The sequence below is a fragment of the Amia ocellicauda genome, chromosome 4, assembly GCF_036373705.1.
Source record: "Amia ocellicauda isolate fAmiCal2 chromosome 4, fAmiCal2.hap1, whole genome shotgun sequence".
NCBI lineage: Eukaryota > Metazoa > Chordata > Actinopteri > Amiiformes > Amiidae > Amia > Amia ocellicauda.
In genome coordinates, this window is record NC_089853.1 from 36677919 (window position 1) to 36695990 (window position 18072).

The following is an 18072-nucleotide window of genomic DNA, read 5'->3' on the forward strand; positions in this document are numbered from 1 at the left end:
AAGATTTACTTTACTAGATGGGATTGTAAATAATAAATGTTATAATACATTTCTGCCAGCAAGTTTTGAAGGATTTTCTAAATTTTGAGGCTTACCAGCCTCGACAACAGAAATCCAAAATATTAATGTTCACAATAGCAGATTAACCAACTTGTCTTATAAAAAGTATTATTATTATTACTATTATTATTAAATAAAGATACAAGTTGCTATTTACATTTTAACAAGGGTCTGTTTGGCACTGGAATAAAACATTCTTTAGTTTGTTGCTTTCCTAATTAGAACAACATGCACCACAAACTATGCAGAGAGAGGTATGCTGAGACCCGTGTTGCTGTACGGGTGGTTGTTCAGAAGCTGAAATCCCTGCAGTTTAGTGAACTGCTGTACCAGGGCATTGAGGACCAGTGAATGCTCAAATCACATCATTGTAAACGACTCTAGCTGCCAGTTACATGAATATGTTACACATACAGTACTTGATTTATAGATTTGGTAAGGCTTTTGTGCATTTGCATAAATACTTATTCTCAAAAGCAACTCATCTGGATAGAGCTGAAGTAAGCTTCCTTGGGATTTTATTTCTTGACAAGTAAGTCTCTCTGCAGATGCTTTTAACAATTTTGCTTCACACAAATATTATGGACATTTAAGAAAACTGAAAATATAACAGGAGGGAAAAGGCAAGGGGAAAACAACCTGTGTAACCCTTATTTTGCAAGATTCAGCTGCTAATTCCTTCCTTTATTGGACTAACAGTCAGGGGAAAAAATCTGTGAAATTTGCAATTTCAACTACACAATTATCTCCCTTACAAAACAAAATCAAACTACATATATTATGGGTCTCCTACCTAATGCTGCAAAGCTACATTCCAACTAATTTCCCAATAACAGAGTTGATCCAATACCTGTCTTAGTAAGTCAAGCTGCTGATTGATAATGTGTCTATTCCAGGACAATCGGCTCAAGGCTTTGTAACAGACATACAACTGAGGTAGAAAGTCTACACACCCTTCATCTGAAACAATGTCATTCAGCGATTCCTTTATGTTCATAAATATTGCTCAGTATACATATTTTATTAAGTACATATTTCCAGAGTTCAGACTACCACTCTCTTGATTTTCAGATATATAGCTTAATGAACAATATTTCTATGAGTCACAGAACAATGTTTCATATAAAGGCGGTGGATATTTTATGTTATACATGTATAGATAAATGCTACCTCGTTGCTTAAAAGCAGCCTCCATGCTATTTACTATTTAAGACTTACTGGTTAGTCTAATTCTGTAGAGTTATTGCCACTGGGCAACTTGACATTGTAAGATATTAACAAAATCTCAGTACAGGTGAATGTGGGAAACCTAAAGAAGGAATGGGAGGGAAAGCACGGGAGTGTGTTAAATACAGTATATTCTAGGAATGTGGAAAGCATGTTGCAAATGATAACATTGACTATCATCCCAATATTCAGTCAAATCCGTAGTACAGGAAGAATGAAACATCTGTGAGTGCTGCCATCTACATATCTTTGGCAAACAAAAACATTAATGCAAAAGATTACATTGGGCTTATTGAGAAGAGTTAAACTATATACCTTTTTAACAGAAAATGTTCTGACAAAAGTCATCAACTTATTGCATTATGTGGTAGACCTGCTGGGTATATCATCCCATTATATTAAAAGAGGGAAGAAAAAAATGATAAAAACAAAATATATAACAATGTTTGGTGGTGTGAATCTAACATATTTTGCCCACTGAACTCAGTAACTCGTGTAATGACATAATATTCCCAGATTTGGAAAGAATTGTATATTTCAAGCACCATTATGGCCCAGTCAATATTATTAAATTAGAGAGGGGAGGGGGATTGGTGGCACAGCCTCCTACCCCACAATGAACAGAAGTCAGCAGTTAAATTCCTCACAGGTTCTGTCCAGAAAGCTGAGACAGATGAATACCTCACAAAATCCAGATGCAGCTGGATGGTCTTGGGATCCCTCTCACACCATCAGAAATTCCGATGCCACAGAGTCACTTACATTTGGCACCCCGACGAGGAGTCTGGAACCTGGAAACCACAATAACTGCGCATCCATACTGTAGCTCCTGAAGCATTCCCTGGAACAATTCACCAGGAGCTAAAGGCTTTTCGTTTCTGTCTTGTTTAGCTTACCTCTCAGCAAGTAGTATGTGTGTTCTTGTGTGTGTGTGTGTGTGTGTGTGTGTACTCTAGTGTACATTCACAGAGTCTGTTGTACCAGCCCCGACAACCAAGGCACTGTTGTCTTCGTGAGGAGTAGTCTCTTGGGCGGAGCCATGCTGCTGGTACAGTCACGAGGCTGTGCCAGTATAGCATGTGCTTGGGATGGAGTGGTGGGTTAAAGGAAGGAGGTGGAGGGGACATGAGAGTATTTGGTGTTATCGGCGTCCCAAGAATCCTGCCTGTCGATTGGCCACGCGTGTGCAGGAAGCACAGCAGGCAGTTTTGTAGTAATTGTACACACAAAGGCGAGCTTGCACAACCACATTGCAGTTGAAATACTTGTCTCTGCAGTTCTCATCTGGAAAGACAAACAAAGGTGTAGGGAGAATCAGTCCACAAATAAGACACGATTCACAATTCTCCAAAACAAATATACACCCAAACAACCAAAACCAGTTTCACATTACTAGTATTGTGTTTATTTTTGTTGTTGTTATATTGCGTTCAGAAGTTCCAGCTGGAATGATGAACAACTAAATAAGTAAATACATCGCTACACTGCACTGCTAAAGTATCACTGGAGATTTGACTTTCTCTCACTACCACAATATATAACACGCAGGGAGCATCCCCCCATGAAACTCCTCTCTCGTCTCTCTCTCAAGAATTCTAGCGCACAGGGCTTACTGGGTCATGGAGGAATGTGACTATCAATGGGAATGATGCTCTTTAGTCTTGTTACCATCGTACCTATCTCTGGCACACAGGGCTCAGGATTGCAGGTTTCCCTTTCCTCCGGGCGCAGCTGTGGCTCACAGCGGTCGCTGGGCACCATGTCGTCTGAGAGACAGCGGACCTCTCGCACCCGGAAACCTTCTTCACAGGTCTTAGAGCACTGTTGAAGAGAGGGGGTACTGTCAGAGCAATCAGAACTTGCATTGCAAGGACAAGGCCATGCAAGGACACATATCAAGGCACTGGGAAAAGCAGCCACAGAAAAAGAGAGAAAGTGATGAGAACATCTGAGAAGGGCAATACAAAGCCTGCCCCACTTCAACAGAGCAGAAGACTTAGAAGGGTAAGCTTATAGAGGCATAGGGAATTTACAAGGGGAATACTTAAAACCATAGGTGTAGGTTTGGGGGGGTGGGGGGACGCACCAATGTTGAGAGAATGTGAAATTGTCCTCCCCAATATTGTATGCTCGGCTCCATAGGCATATGCCCACAAAGGATTTGAAACGCTGGCATTGGTCATTGAGTAATTGTCAATTATATTGTATGCAGTCAATCACTTTGCAGGAAATACTTTCAATGCGGCCAATCACCTGCAGAAGGAACTTGTAGGTAATTTATTATGCGGCCAATCACCTTGTTCATTTATAAAAGTAAGGTGGTTGAAAACAAGAGGAGGAGGGAGCAAATGTGTCTCGGTGGTGTGTTTCTATTCTAACGAAGAGTTGGTGTTGCTGATAGTAAATGGATAGCGTGTAGTTTTGAGATCGTTAATCAGGAGATGCAACTGCTTATAAAGTAGCATGCTATATTTACAATCACACAGATTTTTTCAATCAGAGGGATTTTATAATTTGTATGTTATTCTTACAATCAGCTGGGTTTGTGGAATTACGATGAAGTCTAATTTGATTGAGCATATTGCATATTGACCTGGTCTGAAACTATTATCAAGCTGAATACATATGAGACTGTAACACTGTACAGGGAACACACACACAGTATTATGTTAAAATGTAACGTTTTAATGTTCAGCTAATAAAAATATGATATTCTTTATTAATGTGAAACCAATTGAAAACACTCTTTTCGATACGTTAGTTATTTTCTAACTGATCAACGCACCAAGTGCATGGCAATTGCTTTAAGAAACACTTGAAGTAGGACAGCTTTGCTTTATAACCTTTCTGTTATAACTAACTACCTGACATACAGAATCAAATGAAACTCAGTACAATATAATAGGTGCAATTAATGTGAGGTAAGATCTCTGCTTACACAATTGTTTATATATTTGATCTCAAAATTGATTTGGTACAAGGGTTAACATTTTTGCATTCTATATTAACAAGTACGTCTTGTTTGGGATAAGAAATGAGCGCCCCCAATATTGATAGGGTATCTGCTTTATATGAATTATGAACAATCTGGTCCCCGCTCGGCAAACCATGTCCCCCAAATCATGAAATTAAACCTATGCCCATGCCTAAAACAGTGCAAGGAAACAGTGAGAGGAACAACCAAGATAGCAGGGATATAGCTTTCTAAGCAATTGGTACATTTAAATGGTCTGACATTAAACTCACAAGTATTTTTTTATAATCCATTAGAATGGAAATTACTTTTTAGGTTCCACTCAAAAAAGTGGATAATAGTTTTCGGAATAAGTTAATGGAAAGGCTTTAAGGGATGGGTACACATTTATTTATTGCCCCAATTAATGCAAACATGGGCACAATGTCCACAAATGCTGTTGTTTTAAAATGCACTCTTAAGTCAGTGTTTTTCAAACATAGATCATACGAAACTGGCACACGATTGTCATTTCCAGTGGACGAGGAAGAGGAGAAGCCAGTCGAACAAATGCAGTGAAATTAAGCTGCAGGTGAGATGTAAGCAGGGGCTGATGTCCTGGTACTCACTGTGCTCCACTCGGTGTGGTACCACTTAGCGCCGCAAGCCTTGAGCTGGCAAGTCTGCTGGCTGAGCGGCCGCTCCAGAGAGGCACAGTCACTGGGCGGCAGCACCATGAAGCCGTCCGCTGACTTCTGCAGACAGACCACTTCCCTTTGCTGGGTCCCATTGCCACACTCCGCGGAGCACTAGGGCCGAGGAGAGCAGAGCTGTTAAACACTCACGTCTGTTATAGGCAAACTAACAGCAACTGGGCACCGATTTAGCAAACTGCATGATGAAGGAATCGAGACTAAAAGGGCCTACATTTCAACCATACCAAGGCAGAGAAGACGTGTGAGGCAGCAATACACTAGTTGCCCTGAGCTCCTGGTGTGGTTTGGGAGCAGGACAACGATTGAAACAGATTATGGAAAGTAAACCAGGATAGAGTGACCACAGTCTATAGCAAATGTGGTGCCGGTTGTTTGTCTCTTGGCTTTTTCTCTGTAATAATAATGTTCAGTCAATTACACACCACAATCAATTGCATCAATGGGATGCTGCCTTCAGGACTTGTTTCCCAATCATCCAAGTATTATGCAAAAACTTAAGAGCTAGTTAATTCTGCTGTTGTGAGTGTGGGGTGAGAATACATGATTTGCTCAGGGCTGCAGGGTGTTGGATTGGAAATAACTGTAAGTGTTATCATTTTACCATGACCGTTAACACCTTTTTCTGGCTGGGCAAGAATTAGCCTGGGTTTTGTCAGTAGGGACAAAAAAAAAAAAAAGCCATGCGTGTCTTTGGTATATTTCCCCCTACAGAATATTTTTAATAGCTGATTTATGTGTTATATAGTTATCAGCAGCTGTGAGGATTAAGCATTGAGATTGGTCACAGTGGATTCATATTAATTTGCTCCTGGTTTAGACCTCGGTCTGTGGCCATGCAGAATCAGGTCTAAATTAATTAAAAAATTGGCACCTGCGTGTGTGTGTAATGGCAGGTACAACACAGATGCAGTGTATCGTAAGAAGATTAATTGTCACCTGGTTCCAGCTGCCGGTGAACCACTGCACCCGGCTCTCACAGGGGCCATTGTTACACGCAGTGGTCTCTAAGGGGCGCTCGTGGCCACACCCCTCCAGCGGCAGGCTGGTGATGTGATTGGTCATGCACAGAACAGAACGGGTGCGGACCCCCACACCGCAGTCTGCAGAGCACTGCAGGAACAGGCACACCAGGGTCACGGGTGTACAAACAGAACAGGCAACTCAGACAGTTTACAACACTAGAATGGACAGATGTTGTCATAAAGGCACTTCATCTAATATAAGCAACTCATCACATGCACTGTTCCACTTTACATACAGCCGTGGAATTTGTAAAGCTCTTTCAATCAATTATTTTGGAGGGAGCATCAGCTCTTCCTTCTCTGTACAGGCAAAGAGAGGTTATGTGTTGCAGGCAAAAGGTATTGAGGACAAAATATATCAAAATGCCATAACTTCTGCTGGACAGATAAACTAATTTATCCAGTGAGATGCCTGTTTACAAAAATCAATACAACCTACACATTCTATTGTATGTTTTATTTTGTTTGCACTCAAAAGAATTTAGCCAAACAAAATAAATGCGTTTTTTTCCTTCCACAAGGGGGTGGGGGGTAAAATAGGCTTTTATTAAAAACAGTATATGTATTAAAGATTGTTGAAAGCAATAAGCCCACAGCTGCCTCATACTATTTCTTAATTGTTTCACAAAGTCATTCTTCTAATTGCAATCAAATAAAACTGACTGGAATTGACTGCAATTGACTATGAAGTAGACTTACTACTACTTAACTAATATAAGTCTGCCAGCATGCAATGAATTCCCTGCTGTGGAAAAAACTGCGCTCTGTGGCTTATTAATTATACAATTAAATGCGGGTAGGAATCCTGAAGGGGTTGTGCACCACGTAGCACCAAGGAACCAATTAGCTCATAAATGGATGGACTTCTCATTATTAGTATTTCTGCAGAAACATTCCTACAGTGCTTTGAGAAGGTAAAAATGATAGCGTAATAGTCTGGGAATTTGAATGTATATCTAAAGAAAAAATACTGAGAAAATTAATTAGAATGCTCTGTTGCTATTCATGTGTTTTTGCTGCTACAACTGAAACTCAGAAAGTAAGCAAAAAGGAAAGCTTACGTACAGAGGGGAGCTGGAATAGTGAGTGAATGCATGTATTTTTTCAGATCTTTGGCTTGGCTCTAGTTGAGTCACAATTTTGGCTAAATGTTCCTCAATAGTGCTGCAAAACCTCTAAGCCTGGAAATCCTAAACTCTCAAAGGAGGTTGATTAGTGTAGTTATGTTTCATTTCTGTCCATAAATCAATATATTTCTCTATTTCTTCTTGTGTCTGTGTCTGGCTTTCACGTGCATTGCCTGTAGAACATCCTTTGCTCAGAGTGATGGCACCTGAACGTGTTGAACATATTAAAAGGTTGGAAAATGCTATGGTCTTTATTTTGTATTATTATAAGCTTACTTGTAATTATCTTATACGTTCTAGGTGAGAAACAATTAAAACACTTTATTAAAACCCTATCTGTGTTTAACAATAGTTCTAGCAACATTTTACAGCACAGTTGGTTACGGTAATTGTTTTGCTGCCACTTACCAGGCTCAATAAAATATTGGCATTTTTTACAGCTCAATAACAAATTGGCCTTTAGCAGTTTCACTGTATAATTACTGCTGATCTTTAACAAAGCATGCTACACATGTAAATTATTCTAACACCTAGGAATGTCAACTGAGAAAAAACATCTTGAACAAAAAAACAACAAGAAAAATAATTGCAATCAAAAGAACAAACAAAATAACATTTCTTTGAGGTAAACAACATCTGAAAGGTCTTACCCTGCTGCCCCATTCAGTGAAAAACCAGCTCTTGGCACAGGTTCCCATGTCGCAGTTCTCAACATCATTAGGCCGTAATTTCATATTGCATTCCTCGTCATTCACAAAGTCGCCCACATTGCTGACACAACGCACTTCCCGTGACCTCTGACCTACGCCACATGGGACAGAGCACTGCCGATACACAAATGCAAAAAGAAAAGCTGAAAAGAGTTTCAGTCTAGTCTGCTCCACCTTTTCTCAAGGTCACATCAAGGCATATTATCAGTTCATCGAGCTGTGAGAGAATCTCTTCACCTGAATCAAGTCAAATCACAATGCCCAATTTAAACACATTTCCACAGGGGGCTTCTTCTGCCTGGTCTAAATAAAACATCCCAATGTAGTTTAATTGACTAAACAAACTTCACTTCTTCACCAAAATGACACCTTTCACACAGGACTAATACCTAAATCAACAACACACACTTTCTAATAAAGAGAGCTCCATTTCCCTTGTTCTTGATTGATTGACCTGCCAGTTTTTAAAGCCAAAGCAGTTTATTAATTAAAGTTAAGTGAAAACTTGTAATTGAAATAAACTTTAAAATAAACTTGATTAAAACAAAGCCATTTCTGCAATTGCTTACATTTCACCAGCAGCCCCCACCCCCTTCCGTTGTTCACATTTTCCATGGAACTGATGACACAATTGATCAATTGGGCCCCGCTCAACGATTAGAGCTGCTCTTGCTCAAGCTGTGTAAGAAAACCACTTAAACCATTTTCTGTATGAACTGACATCATAAGAGATATAGATGGCTGAGTGACTTAATTCCACCTCTAAAAGCAGGTATACCCTGCACATGGAAATACAGTGGAGCTGTTTGAGGTTTTATAAATTAGACATGAGATGCCACTCACTGTGCTCCATTCGGTTCGGATCTGCCACTCACTGCAGATCTTGAGCTGGCAAGTGCTGGTGGTTTCAGGCTTCTCCAAATGCTGGCAGCGGCTGGTTTGGACGGTCAGCGTTCGGTTAGCATAGACCTGCCGGCAAAGGACCTGCCTGTGCTGCATTCCCAGACCACAGGTTTTACTGCATTCAGACCACTCGCCAATGTCCCAGCTGGCAAACACAGAGCAATCTCAGTCAGACACCCTGCCTGCATTCTATTGCTGGGACATTTGTGTTTCTCTGGTTATATAATGTGGAAGCATTATACAGTTCCTTGTATATTAATCATGTAATTATGGGTGTGTTGCCAAATGAGGAGGAGGGGGAGAAGAAGAAGAAGGTGACCAAGAACTAGAAGAACAACAATAAGATGTAGAAGAACTAACATTACAAGCATTCAGAAATGAAAATAGGTCGTCTTCTTTATAGGAGGATTTCTGGGGGGTCTGGAACAAGCTGTCCTGTAGTGAAGAGGATTTCCCAGATTCCTTCAAGAAAGCACTATGACATTCTGCAACTTATGTTCTTAAATGCCATATAAATGTGTCAAACAATCGAAAGTGTCTCACAAGGCTGGGCACGGCTGTACATTGCAGGGCTGCTCCTCTGCGGTGGGGCGGGTGCTGCTGTCACACTGGCTGTCTGGCACCTCTTCGTGGCTCAGTCTGTGCACACAGCCGAACACCATATACCGAGAGCCTGTCAGACAAACAGCAGGTACACAGCTGACATTTCTAAAGATATGCCCTTTAAGCTCATTTTTGTTTACTCAGGACCATTTCATTTGGTGATATTTAGGATTTGCGACCACAAGGCACCAACAGGCTGGGAAAGGTTTAGATATTGTAATTCAGAAATTGATTACGTGAAACACATTCATTAATCTAAGGTGTAATATGTCCAGGCCTAGCAAACACATTAGATGAAAATACCATTTGATAGTGATAAAAAACATTTTCTAAGCCCTAGACGTCTCCTACAAATTCATTATAAAATAATACCACAAATAACCCAGAAAATGAGATTGTGAAAGATTGTATTTTACTCTCCATCCTAAAGCTGAGATATGCTGAAGCAGCACCTCAGTAGCCTTGAGGCCTATTGAAAAAAGCTGAAGTATGAAACAGACAGTGAAGCTGGCTTTGGCATGGGCCTTCAGGGAGCACCTGTCTTTGATCCAGGGCACCTGTATGCATGGGTTACTGGGTGCTGACCCATGTTCTGACACCAGCCTTTTCTGCTTGGTTACTGAGCATCAGGAGATAATGCTTAAGGTTGCATCGGTGCCAATTCCCTTGAACTTTGCTGACCGGCTCCGATGGCTCCTCTCCCTGAGTTAGCAGGGTGTTTGTGAAAGTCCAAGTGAAGGATGTCCACACTGCAGAACGAGCTTTTACCTCGGCCACATGTTAAGCTGCATTCCGTAGTGCCGATCTGTTTCCAGTTGTGCTCCCGCTGTCGTCGGGGGGGTTGGACAACTGGCCCCTGGTTTTCGGGGACCCTGCTCCCGTGGGGATTGTCATAGTCTCCTTCACTTGGGCGACTGTCATCCTCCAACCCAAGCTGACCGTTCAGGTTGTTCCCTGAAAAGTGGAGAAAGAGTGAGATGTACACCTGCAGAATGGGACACCCAGCTGGACTATCAGTACCAAAAGGGACGTCTTTTAACCGATTCCAGGTCCACACAGGGAACTGACTGCAGGGACAAGGGTTTCTTGACTTTTTTTAAATATCCCGTCAGGTTTGTGGTTAACATTTTGTGTCTTCCTTGGCAGCTCACCTGGTCTCCTATCAGGAGGGATTTGAGGGTTGATCAGGTTTTCCTGCGGCAGTATGAATTCATACTGAACTCCTGGATTGGGTTGCTGGTAGATCATCTACAAACAGAGCAAAGTCAAACTGCTTTATGATTACAGTGCTCGTTGAAGTGATTAAATAAAGCAGGATTACAGCATTTATGCCTTTAAGAGCACAACATTATTAGCATTTATTTGATAGCCTCCACAATTTAAACCTTCAGCGTTCTGGGCCATCAGATGGTGAATTATGGGTCTGGCAACTGAGGATCAGACTTGCTGTCAGATTTCAAGGATTGCTGGGAGTATTTTATTTTTCTCACCCTGAAAAGCTGAATGGTAAATGTATCCTTGTGTGAAAGGAAACGCATGCTTGAACTGAAACAGCGGAGGTGTATGTGCTTATTTTCTATATTGAAAGTCAAGCAATATCCTTGTTTATTAAATAATATTCTACAATTGTTATAGTTACACCTTATTTAAAGATGTAAATGTTTATTTTGAATTTTATTTTGCAGTTTTATTTTCACTCAAGCCTACATGCTCTCTAGCACCTAAAATGAAAAATCTACATTCCTCTGCATGTAAATAGTTATTCATAATGTCAGGTTTCTTTAGCAATGGAGCAAAGACTGTAATTTTGAAAGACTGAGTAATTATAACAAATGTGAAATAAGTATTCAGAATGGCAGAAATTGATTTATTTGATATATATGGTTGGTGTAGGTTCACATGCAGAGTGACAGTTTTTTATATGATAATATGTTGAAAGGTTACAAATAAGGTGAAGCCATTCTACCCATATTGTTTATTTGGTTGATAAAAGCCTGCAATCCAAAAATATCAAACAGCAGTTTACTGAAGCACGAATTATCATTAGCACGAATGGTAATTTAATTAGCACAAATTGAAACTGGTTGTATCAAAATGATAGAGTGCGCGACCTTAATGTTCAGGCTAATTTAAAAGTGAATATGTAGAATAAGCATGATGAAATGTATGGATAATCTGTCCTCCAGCACCTATTACCCAGTCTGGCACCAAAAATATTTTGCGCTACAATTTTGTTTCCTTTGGCTGACTCACATAAACCTCAAGAATCTCATTGGTTGGCCCTTCAGCCAGGAAAGACTCCCCAGCTGTGCTGCTAATCTCGTTGGGCCTCCGGTAGGTGAACATGGTGCCAACACCTTCGTACTTTCCTGGTCGGTCAATTGCCCAGTTCCCATTGACAATGGAGCGCCCAGAACGACTGCGTAAAGCTGAGAGAGAGAGAGAGAGAGAGGGTGGGAGGGGGAGACTGAGAATAAACAACCACCTTTGTACAAAAACAGAAAGAGGTTCTGGGAATGGTATGGGATTCCTGTTTCATTACTAGGTATTGTCTGAATTTGCCATTTCCAGTTTAATTTGAGATGTATTATGTTGTTCATTATTTAATTGCTGTATTCAGCTGTGTTTTAACTGCATTACAGGGTTTTGTAAAACTGTTTAGCTTCACTGAGATGAACACAGTAATGTGGTTGTCCAAAAACAAAAAAGGAAAAAATCTTGTTATACAACATCTCAAACAATAACTTCACATTGTCAGTCTTTCCATCCATTAATCAGGTTTCACCCCCACCTAAAAATACTTTCTTGTCAGGTAGACTGTTAATCTTAATAAAAATTTGCAATTAATGCTGTACCACAGTACATCTAATTATAATTAAAAGGTAAATTGGATGACCTTGGGGTCTTTAGCATTTTTTAAATGGAAGCTTCCGGGAAACACATAAAAACCAATAAATCATCCGGATTTGATGAGGTCTGACTAAATGTACTTACAGGAATGAGGGCTATTTGTATGGAACTTGTGAATGTTTCAGACGAGTCATTACAATTAGAGGCTGCAACAGCTGACAGGGATACAGAGAACGTTACATCCATACATATGATGGCAGAAAAAGTGGTGACTAACTATTATATATGAAGTGGTGAAACCAATACTAATGGCTAAACAGGAAGACTTTCCTTTGGGTGACAGCAAAATAGCAGACGGAGAGCACTGGTTTAGAAAGGAAGGATATTGTCTGCTTTGACAACACAATTCTGTATTGGACAGGATCAAGCCCAAGGCATCTTTCTTATCACCAACATAATTTACAGGAACCAGCTGACAGGAGAAATTGGTGATGTGATGAGGGCTCTCTCAGGCATCTCAGAAACTGCCCCAGCACCACAAGTTCAAACGATTGGAGTAGATGGGATCTGTCACAATTATGTTCATTGTACGGACAACATTAGTAGTATGAATTATGGAGTACATATTTACAAATATAATAAAGCATGAAAAAGCATGAAAAAGAGACCAAAGCTGCCTCTCTATGCTGTGTTACAACCTTAAGTATAACTGTGATATGTCTGGGTGTGATATTCCTGTAGGAGACCCAGCTTACCACCCATACTTCAAGTAAAGCCAGGTGAAGCCTCCTATTTTACTGTACACAAAACTGTTTCTATAAATACACAGCACGTCATTACAATTTAAGCATGTATACTTGCCTCATAAAAGGAATTGCAGCTTAGGTACTGCAATGAAGGGCTCTACACTCGGAGAACCATGAGAGGCAGCGACAGGGAGACTGCATCTGGCTGCTGTTAAGCTGCCATGAGAGACTCCCGCTGTGAGTCTGATAGCTGTAATATGCTGAACATTGCTAGCAATCACCCTTATTTTCTTTACACACCACAGTATCGAACTGCCAGTTGTATAGCAACTCATCTCATTGTAAAAAGCAGCAAGTGAGAGATGAAAACAACATACACATCCCATCAAAACATCCCACCAGCAGGCCATCTGATACGATCTACACTATAAATACCCAGTACAGCTATGGCAAGCTGAAAAAACCCTGGCCAGCTTCAAGTCTAACCTGTAGCACAAACCCTTGGCCAGTTCTGTGCTGCCACTTGGGGAAAGCAGGTCATAGTCAGTGAATGGTATAGTCCTGTATTGAATCAGAAACCATGGGACTACTGAACTCAATCTAATTTCTGAGCTGAGGTCTTGGCCAGCTGATCCACTCAGAATTGGCCTTTATTTTATTTTTTTATTTTTTTCAGGAGACAATTAATGGCATTCTTGCAAGATGTTCTTGTCAACAAATACAATATTTCACTTTTCTCGTAAAATGAATAACTAGTAGTGTTGTTTTTGTTTGTTTGATGTTATGTTACCCAGTTATGGAATCCTTCTGCTTTTGGTGAATTGTAGACTGTCAGCTGAGGGACCTATATTATGTTTCAGCCTCTGGCAATCATCCCAGTCAAACCACAATTTGGAAAAGGGCATGTCTATACACATTAAGACAGCTGATGCGGTAAAAGAGTCAAGAATGATGGGGAAATAAACAATGGGCTACATATTCGTAGGGTTTGCACACTGGGGTTAGCACGGCGCACATGGCTATTGCACAAAAATGTGCATTATTTGCCCTATTCAAAACCCCGTTTTTATTGTTGCAATCCATTCTGCGCCATTCACCCTTTAATTGTATGCAAGCTGCAAAATGTGGGGAGTGGCTGAAATTACATGTGATTCCTGCTATTTTCGTAGCTGTTGCACTGCTCAAAAAACAGGTTTGCGATGTGCAAAATAACGTTGAAAACCATGACGTTAACTCCGCGCACAGCATTATTTCAGGTTGCAGAGACTGGAAAGCAACATTCCAGTGCACAGTCAACATTGGGCCTGAATGTTTTTATTTATGGTTGTATGCGTGCTGCACCAGAACAAGTTCCTAACATTAAAAAAAAAAGACAGAATTACAATACATACATGCATACATAAATACATACAAAAGAAACATAGTTGGTAGCATGCATCGTGTCCATGGTCATTACTAGTACTCGTGTTGTTTATATTGATTGTCCCTATGTCCCTTTCCCCTGAGCTATTAACTATGTCTATATCTTGTCTACAATTATAAGCTCACAAATCTAGGATGCAGGACTTGTATTCTCCATCCAAACAATGTGGGGAAGCAATAAAAAAGGCAAACAGAATGTTAGGGTATATTGTCAAAAGTGTAGAATTGAGAACAAGGGCAGTGATGTTCAGACTGTACAATGCACTAGTTAGAGCTCATCTGGATACTGTGTACAGTTCTGGGCTCCACACTTCAAGAAAGATATCGCTGCTCTAGAGGCAGTTCAGAGGAGAGCAACCAGACTTATTCCAGGTCTGAAGGGAATGTCCTACTGAGAGACTGAGGAACTGAACCTTTTCACCCTGGAACAGAGGAGACTACATGGGGACTTGATTCAAGTCTTCAAAATCATGAAAGGCATCGACCACATCAAACCAGAGAAGCTTTTCCAGATCAGCAGGGACACACGCACCCGGGACACAAATGGAAATTGGGCTTCAAGGCATTCAAGACGGAAAACAGGAGACACTTCTTCACACAGAGAGTTGTCACAATCTGGAACAAACTCCCCAGCGATGTGGCTGAAGCTGAACATTTGGGAACATTTAAAAATAGACTGGATAGGATCCTTGGATCACGTAGTTATTATTGGACACCAAACGAGCACAATTGGTCAAATGGCCTCCTCTCCTTTGTACACTTTCTTATGTTTCTTAACTGTATATATTTTTGAATGCACTTATGTAATTTTGAACTTGTAATTTGTACTGTTTTGAGCTGTAATTTTAGACTGTATTGCACTTTTATAATGCTCTTATGTTTTGTAAGTCGCCCTGGATAAGGGCGTCTGCTAAGAAATAACAACAATAATATCAATAATAATGTGGACAGTAATGTTGCACTGTACACATGGCAACAGCAAACCCAACAGGGTGACCGGGCTCACACAGACACAATTTGCCCCCTCAGATATATCTTTAAATCATTTAGAGATATCTGTAAACCATTTAGAGATATCTAAATAAGGTGCTTTTTAAAGATATCTCTAAATGATTTGCTGATATCTATAAATGATTTGAAGATATCTTTAAATGATTTAGAGATATCTGCAAATAATTTCATGTTCATTTAGAGATATCTCTAAATCTACTTTTAAATAAGATATCTTTAAATGATTCACAGCAATCTCTAACTGATTTGTACATATCTTTAAATGATTTAGAGATATATTGAAATCCCCAGAAATTGTTTTCAGATACACATGCTCATAAAGGACCCACTGCTCTGCAACGATGAAACCAAGAGATCTTTAAGTTTGTTAATCACCGGGTATATGTAACAGATGCAATCAGAATATGCACTGTTCCCTTTATTGATTTTGCTTTGTTTCGATTTTGCTGTTATTAATTGATTATAGTTATTCAATCGGAAGAAAGTAAATCGTAATACACCTAATAAAAAGTTATTGTTATGGGTGGGTGCCCACAAGCGGTTCAAGATATGTAACACAAAGCTCTTTCAGACCCCAAATCAGAAACGGCAATAAACCAACAGATCTGTGAATCCTGCTTGAGTTGTGTCTTCTTGATGTGGGAGCCCGTCTGGAGAGGAATTCTTATAGATTATACGCCCACACCAGAATAGCAACGCAGAGTACTAAATAAGGTTATATATGAGATCATTCATAATGAAGATAAATAGGTCTCGGATTTACTCTGAACATGTGCTTCATGCCATCTTCAGCTTTAACTCATGCAGTTATATTCAATCATTAATTTAGAAACTATTGTGCTGATGTACATCCTCTGTCTGTAATATGGAGGTATCTTCTGACAGCTTGAGTGCCAATCCAACCAAAGCTGAATATACACTCACCTAAAGGATTATTAGGAACACCTGTTCAATTTCTTATTAATGCAATTATCTAACCAACCAATCACATGGCAGTTGCTTCAATGCATTTAGGGGTGTGGTCCTGGTCAAGACAATCTCCTGAACTCCAAACTGAATGTCTGATTGGGAAAGAAAGGTGATTTAAGCAATTTTGAGTGTGGCATGGTTGTTGGTGCCAGACGGGCCGGTCTGAGTATTTCACAATCTGCTCAGTTACTGGGATTTTCACGCACAACCATTTCTAGGGTTTACAAAGAATGGTGTGAAAAGGGAAAAACATCCAGTATGCAGCAGTCCTGTGGGCGAAAATACCTTGTTGATGCTAGAGGTCAGAGGAGAATGGGCCGACTGATTCAAGCTGATAGAAGAGCAACTTTGACTGAAATAACCACTCGTTACAACCGAGGTATGCGGCAAAGCATTTGTGAAGCCACAACACGTACAACCTTGAGGCGGATGGGCTACAACAGCAGAAGACCCCACCGGGTACCAATCATCTCCTCTACAAATAGAAAAAGAGGCTACAATTTGCACAAGCTCACCAAAATTGGACAGTTGAAGACTGGAAAAATGTTGCCTGGTCTGATGAGTCTCGATTTCTGTTGAGACATTCAGATGGTAGAGTCAGAATTTGGCGTAAACAGAATGAGAACATGGATCCATCATGCCTTGTTACCACTGTGCAGGCTGGTGGTGGTGGATTAATGGTGTGGGGGATGTTTTCTTGGCACACTTTAGGCCCCTTAGTGCCAATTGGGCATCGTTTAAATGCCACCTGAGCATTGTTTCTGACCATGTCCATCCCTTTATGACCACCATGTACCCATCCTCTGATGGCTACTTCCAGCAGGATAATGCACCATGTCACAATGGTCGAATCATTTCAAATTGGTTTCTTGAACATGACACTGTACTAAACTGGCCCCCACAGTCACCAGATCTCAACCCAATAGAGCATCTTTGGGATGTGGTGGAACGGGAGCTTCGTGCCCTGGATGTGCATCCCACAAATCTCCATCAACTGCAAGATGCTATCCTATCAATATGGGCCAACATTTCTAAAGAATGCTTTCAGCACCTTGTTGAATCAATGCCACGTAGAATTAAGGCAGTTCTGAAGGCGAAAGGGGGTCAAACACAGTATTAGTATGGTGTTCCTAATAATCCTTTAGGTGAGTGTACATTAAAAACACATTCAACAACATTCAAAAACAGAAATTTTCCCTGAATGATACAAAGTAAAGCTAGGCAAAAGATTTAGGAAATTACTGCATTGTGATACTGTAATCCAAACTAAACAGATATGTTGGTTTTGTAATGGTACATTTATTCTAGAGAATCAGTGAAGGATGATTACTAAAGCAGTTTTGGATTTGTCTTTGGGTTTAGTGAGCTGTGTACTATGAATATAAACAGTCTGGTCCTGAAGCCATGACTGCCCCACTTTCTACCCCTTTGTTACTAATTGTATTCAATAACCTACATCATTCTTAATCATTCTTCATACATCATTCTTTTGCATACAGTAGCAAGGTTTGTGCTGAACTGTACTGTGCAGTGAGGTGAGCTGGGGCACCAGGTACAATGTCCTGAAACCATCTCTTGAATTCCTATCATAAGTATGACACTGAAACAGCATGAAACACTTACTGAATTATTGCAATAATTCATACGAATGGGACAAGTTCAGAATTAATACCAATACCAATACTCAGATACATTTTAAAACACAAGCAGAATGCTATACCACAGTCTCAAAACCACAGACTGCAGAAAGTGC

At 40.3% G+C, this 18072-nt stretch overlaps 1 protein-coding gene across 1 annotated transcript in view; it reads right to left on the reverse strand.

The window, feature by feature from the left end:
- Positions 1-723: 723 nt before the first annotated feature.
- thsd4 (thrombospondin type 1 domain containing 4) overlaps positions 724-18072 on the reverse strand; it is a 122088-nt gene continuing 104739 nt past the window's right edge. Inside the window, exons 9-18 of the mRNA XM_066702008.1 lie at positions 11575-11750; positions 10473-10569; positions 10090-10275; positions 9262-9391; positions 8659-8863; positions 7756-7929; positions 5893-6066; positions 4870-5049; positions 2964-3108; positions 724-2571 (exon numbers count right to left, since the gene is read on the reverse strand). Coding sequence (XP_066558105.1) covers positions 2429-2571; positions 2964-3108; positions 4870-5049; positions 5893-6066; positions 7756-7929; positions 8659-8863; positions 9262-9391; positions 10090-10275; positions 10473-10569; positions 11575-11750 — 1610 coding nt within the window. The 3' untranslated portion in view covers positions 724-2428. The remainder of the gene's footprint in view (positions 2572-2963; positions 3109-4869; positions 5050-5892; positions 6067-7755; positions 7930-8658; positions 8864-9261; positions 9392-10089; positions 10276-10472; positions 10570-11574; positions 11751-18072) is intronic.